The sequence below is a fragment of the Protobothrops mucrosquamatus genome, unplaced genomic scaffold (assembly GCF_001527695.2).
Source record: "Protobothrops mucrosquamatus isolate PMUCROS unplaced genomic scaffold, P.Mucros_1.0 scaffold5875, whole genome shotgun sequence".
Lineage (NCBI taxonomy): Eukaryota > Metazoa > Chordata > Lepidosauria > Squamata > Viperidae > Protobothrops > Protobothrops mucrosquamatus.
The window spans coordinates 4,477-8,349 of NW_015391717.1; the positions used below are offsets into that span (position 1 = coordinate 4,477).

At 53.6% G+C, this 3,873-nt stretch overlaps 1 protein-coding gene across 1 annotated transcript in view; it reads left to right on the forward strand.

Annotated features, from left to right (window-relative positions):
- The first annotated feature begins 2,324 nt into the window (after positions 1–2,324).
- Positions 2,325–3,873, forward strand: part of LOC107299988 (snaclec rhodocetin subunit delta) — a 9,565-nt gene continuing 8,016 nt past the window's right edge. The window contains exons 1-2 of the mRNA XM_015829333.1: positions 2,325–2,398; positions 3,621–3,718. Coding sequence (XP_015684819.1) covers positions 2,341–2,398; positions 3,621–3,718 — 156 coding nt within the window. The 5' untranslated portion in view covers positions 2,325–2,340. The remainder of the gene's footprint in view (positions 2,399–3,620; positions 3,719–3,873) is intronic.

Sequence of the window (3,873 nt, forward strand, 5' to 3'; positions counted from 1 at the left end):
CCTTTTTCTCCATCGTGGGTTCTTCCGTGAGTCTTTGTCATCCTCCCAAGGCTTTGGATAGGCAACCGGAGCTCAGGACCCCGTGGATTTAAAGTGATTTGGAGTCTTGGGTTAATGTCATGGTTCCCATAGATGAAACCATTTAAAAGAACTTCAAGGCAAAGTTTTCTTCCTTAAAGTACATTTTATTTAGGAAACAGAGTATCGGCACTTACATAGGTGAACCCAAGACTGAAATCCCCTCCCTCAGGCTACAAAGTAACATTGCATTTCCCACCCCAAATTGCTGTCTTAAATCACACTCACACTCAATTATTTCAAAATTCGGGCTGTCCTCCCAGCTTTTCCACTGGCCAAAATCCTTGTCAGGGCTGACCTTGATTCTCCCACAGAAGTATTGTTATGGCTAACTGAAGAACTTAAGATCCCCCTCCTTCATCTAAAATCTCTAAACTGAATTGTGGCAATGAAGACAAAATGAAAAATGGTTTCAGTTCAGTTTGTCCCAATGTTGACCGCAGGGGAGCCAAGTTCCCAGACTCCGCTGGGAGGTCAGGAATAGTCCCGGACTGATTGGGCCCATCCAGGGGGGGGTCGCTTCTTAGTGACCGGAGAGACAGACTTTCTCCGTGACCTTCTGCCCCCCCCACCTGGACCTTCAGGTCTTCGGAGTGCCCCCCTGGCCCCCCTTTCACCCGAGGGGGAGGAAGATGGGCGAATGACCCAGCAGCCCCTGCGCTCTTCCTGATGCCCCTCAGCTGAGCAGACAGGAGGCCAAACCTGGATCTGGCTTGTAAGGGATCCAACCTTGCTTGGCGCTGTTTTGGGAACAACAGCAGCTCCTTCCTGGTACAACAATTGCTCCTTTGTGAGTCTTGACAAACCACTTTCAGGGCTCCCCCCACAACACCTGGCCCCGAGCAGAAGCCGGAGGTCCCTTCACTTCGGGGCTGCTGCCTGGACTGGGACAAGGTCGGGACTGGGGGATTCTGGGAGGTGAAGTCCAGACCGCCTGAAGGGGCCAAGGCTGAGGAAGCACCTTTGAACCCCCGACCCTGGTTCCCAGAGGCCCAGCTTGCTCCGTCCCCCCCAAACACCCAGAGGGTCGACCCCACGGCTGGGTTTCGCTTGAGCAGCCACCTCACCCCCCCAAGAAGCCAAGCGAAAGGGCCTCCTGGCCAAGGAACATGGGAGCTGTAGTGCAGGGCAACCGGTGGAGAACACCTGATTCTGCTCAGTTGCAAAGCAGAGATGGGGAAGGAGGTTGCAGGTTGAGGGTGGAAAGTGTCCCCCCCCCCGGCTCTGGGTCTTTGATGTGGGGCTGGGGGCTTTTCCCTTCCACTCTCCCCAGATCAAATATGTCTCCTTTGCTCAGGCAGAAAACAGTTCAAGCTGTGCCATCCAGGGGCATAATGCAGGCAGAGATTTTTCCAAACTAGGGGGGGGGGGCAGGACTGAAGCACGGCAGGTAGCAGCCCCATCAGTCCTCCTCTCCCCCCTCCTCCTTCTCCTCTCCAGAAACTCTTCTAGCATGGATGATGTTCTCTAGTTGGGTCAGGAAACGTCTGCAACGAAAAACCCAGCTCAGGGATCTGTTCATTCCGGCAGGTTCTGAAGGGAAGTTAGAAAAACCTCACTCAGAAAAAGGGAAAGTCAGCCTGTCAACAGCAGCCCCCAGACCCAGAGGAGGTGGGGGGGTCTCCTTGTCTGGACACCCTCAAGGAGTTGGGGCTAATCAGCCACGTATCTGGGGTGCTTTCCTTTAAATTGCTGCACTGAGCAGGGGCTGGGCTGGATGACCTCAGGGAACATTTCAAACTGTAGGATTCTCTCCATGACATCCGTCCTGGCAGAGAGTGAATCCGTCAACTTCTTTTGTGCAAACACAACTACTTCCTGATCGGTAGCCACGAAAATCCTTTCTCACACAGAGCTTTTTCTCCCACCGTCCCCCCCCACAGAAATTCTCCCCCCCCCTTTCCTTGCCTATAAATGCCTCCATTCCCCTCGCAGGAGGAAAGCCTGGAGTTGCCTCTGAGCAGACTTGCTACCTGTGGAGGCCAAGGGACAGGTGAGTGCGGCTCTCCCACCTGTGGGCACCTGACAGGTGAGGCCCCCTCTGCATTACATCGCTCCTGCCCCTCTCTCTCTCTCTGTCTCTCTCTCTCTGTCTCTCTCTCTCTGTCTCTCTCTCTCTCTCTCTGTCCTTTACAGAGCAATGCAGGATTCACTGTGATCCCCCCCAAGGCTGCTGCATGACCGCAGGTTGGACTTCCCCCCATCTCACTGTCCTTTCCTCTCTCTCCCCCCAGTTCTCTCTGCAGGGAGGGAAGGAAGACCATGGGGCGATTCATCTTCATGAGGTTCAGCTTGCTGGTCGTGGCAGTCTCCCTAAGTGGTGAGTTCGAGCAGGGTCCCTCGTGTCCGGAGAGGAATTACCACCACTGAAATGCAGAATTAATTAATTAAGAATGAAGTAAAACCCTTGGGGAAAATGCATGCATTGATCATGAACAGTAGAGTGCCCCTCCCCCACCTCTTGCTAGGGATTTCAATCCATGGGAGCCACACAAGGGGTGAGACCCTTCCCCATCTGCTGAAGAGCTCAGCCCCTGCTGGGGGGTCTTCAGATGGGCCCTTCTTGGGCAGGGGGGAGCAGGGGGGCAGCCCCACGGATAATCTGCCACTAAACCCCTGTAGTTGTTTGGGGGCATCCAGGAGGCGAGAGGAGATCCCTTAGGACAGACCCACCGGATCCCCCTTCCTTTGCACCGGTCAACAGCCTGGCTGCTTCCTTTCCCAGCCAATGCAATTTTGGAGGCTTTCAAGGGCAGCCCCACATCAAGGGCATTGCAGTAGTCTGGATACGTTGCAACCAAAGTGGGGATAATTCTTGCTAAGTCTGAATGGCTCAGGACACTTCACAGTTTTTATTTATTTATTCCTATGCATCCTGCCTTTATTATTATTATTAATAATATTAATATTATTATTATTGCTACCAATAATTCAAGGCAGCGAACATACCTGATATTCTTTCCTCCTTCTGTTTTCTCGCAACAACAACCCTGTGAGGTGGATTAAGCTGAGAGAGTGATTGACACCCTGCTTTTGTGATTAAGGCGGGACTAGAACTCCCCGTCTCCTTGTGATTGGCCCAGAGCCACCCAGCTGACGTCCAGGGCTAAAGCGGTCTGGTCTCCGGCTTCCTAGCCAGGTGCTCTAACCACTAGGCCAAATTGGCTCAGTTGGGACTTGAAGCCCAGGCAGGTCTGCAAAGGTTAATCTATTCGTGAAAGAACCCAATTTTTGACTTCACACCCTTCACGGAATGAAAAAAGAAGCCAACGTGGACAGAGACACACCAGACATGCAGCTTCCAGGGAATTAAACCAGGGTTAACTCTAACCGAGGTTTGGACAATCTGCAAAGGAAGCTGCAAGTCGGTTGCAATTTATTGTCATCAAAGATGTTTGCAACACAGCAGGTTAAGCCTGTTCTGCAGACCCAGCTGTCTCCCCCTCCTCCTCCCCCCCTCCTCCCCTGCTCCACCTCCTCCTCCTCCTGCCCTTCTTCTCCTCCCCCCCTCTTCTCATTGGGCGTCCTGTCTTCCCTCACAGGAACTGGAGCTGGTTTCTGTTGTCCCTTGGGTTGGTCCTCCTATGATGAGCATTGCTACAGGGTCTTCAGTGACCTCAAGACCTGGGATGATGCAGAGGTGAGCTGTCTTTGTGTGCCTGTGGATCTCCCAGCCCAGGCCGAGGAGAGGCAGATATCCCGGGGACCCTCCCTCTGAGCCCCCTGGAGCTCCCCTTCTCCGCCCTGGGAGCCAGCAGGAAACGGTGCCAGGATCCTCTTTGCTGCCCCCCCCCC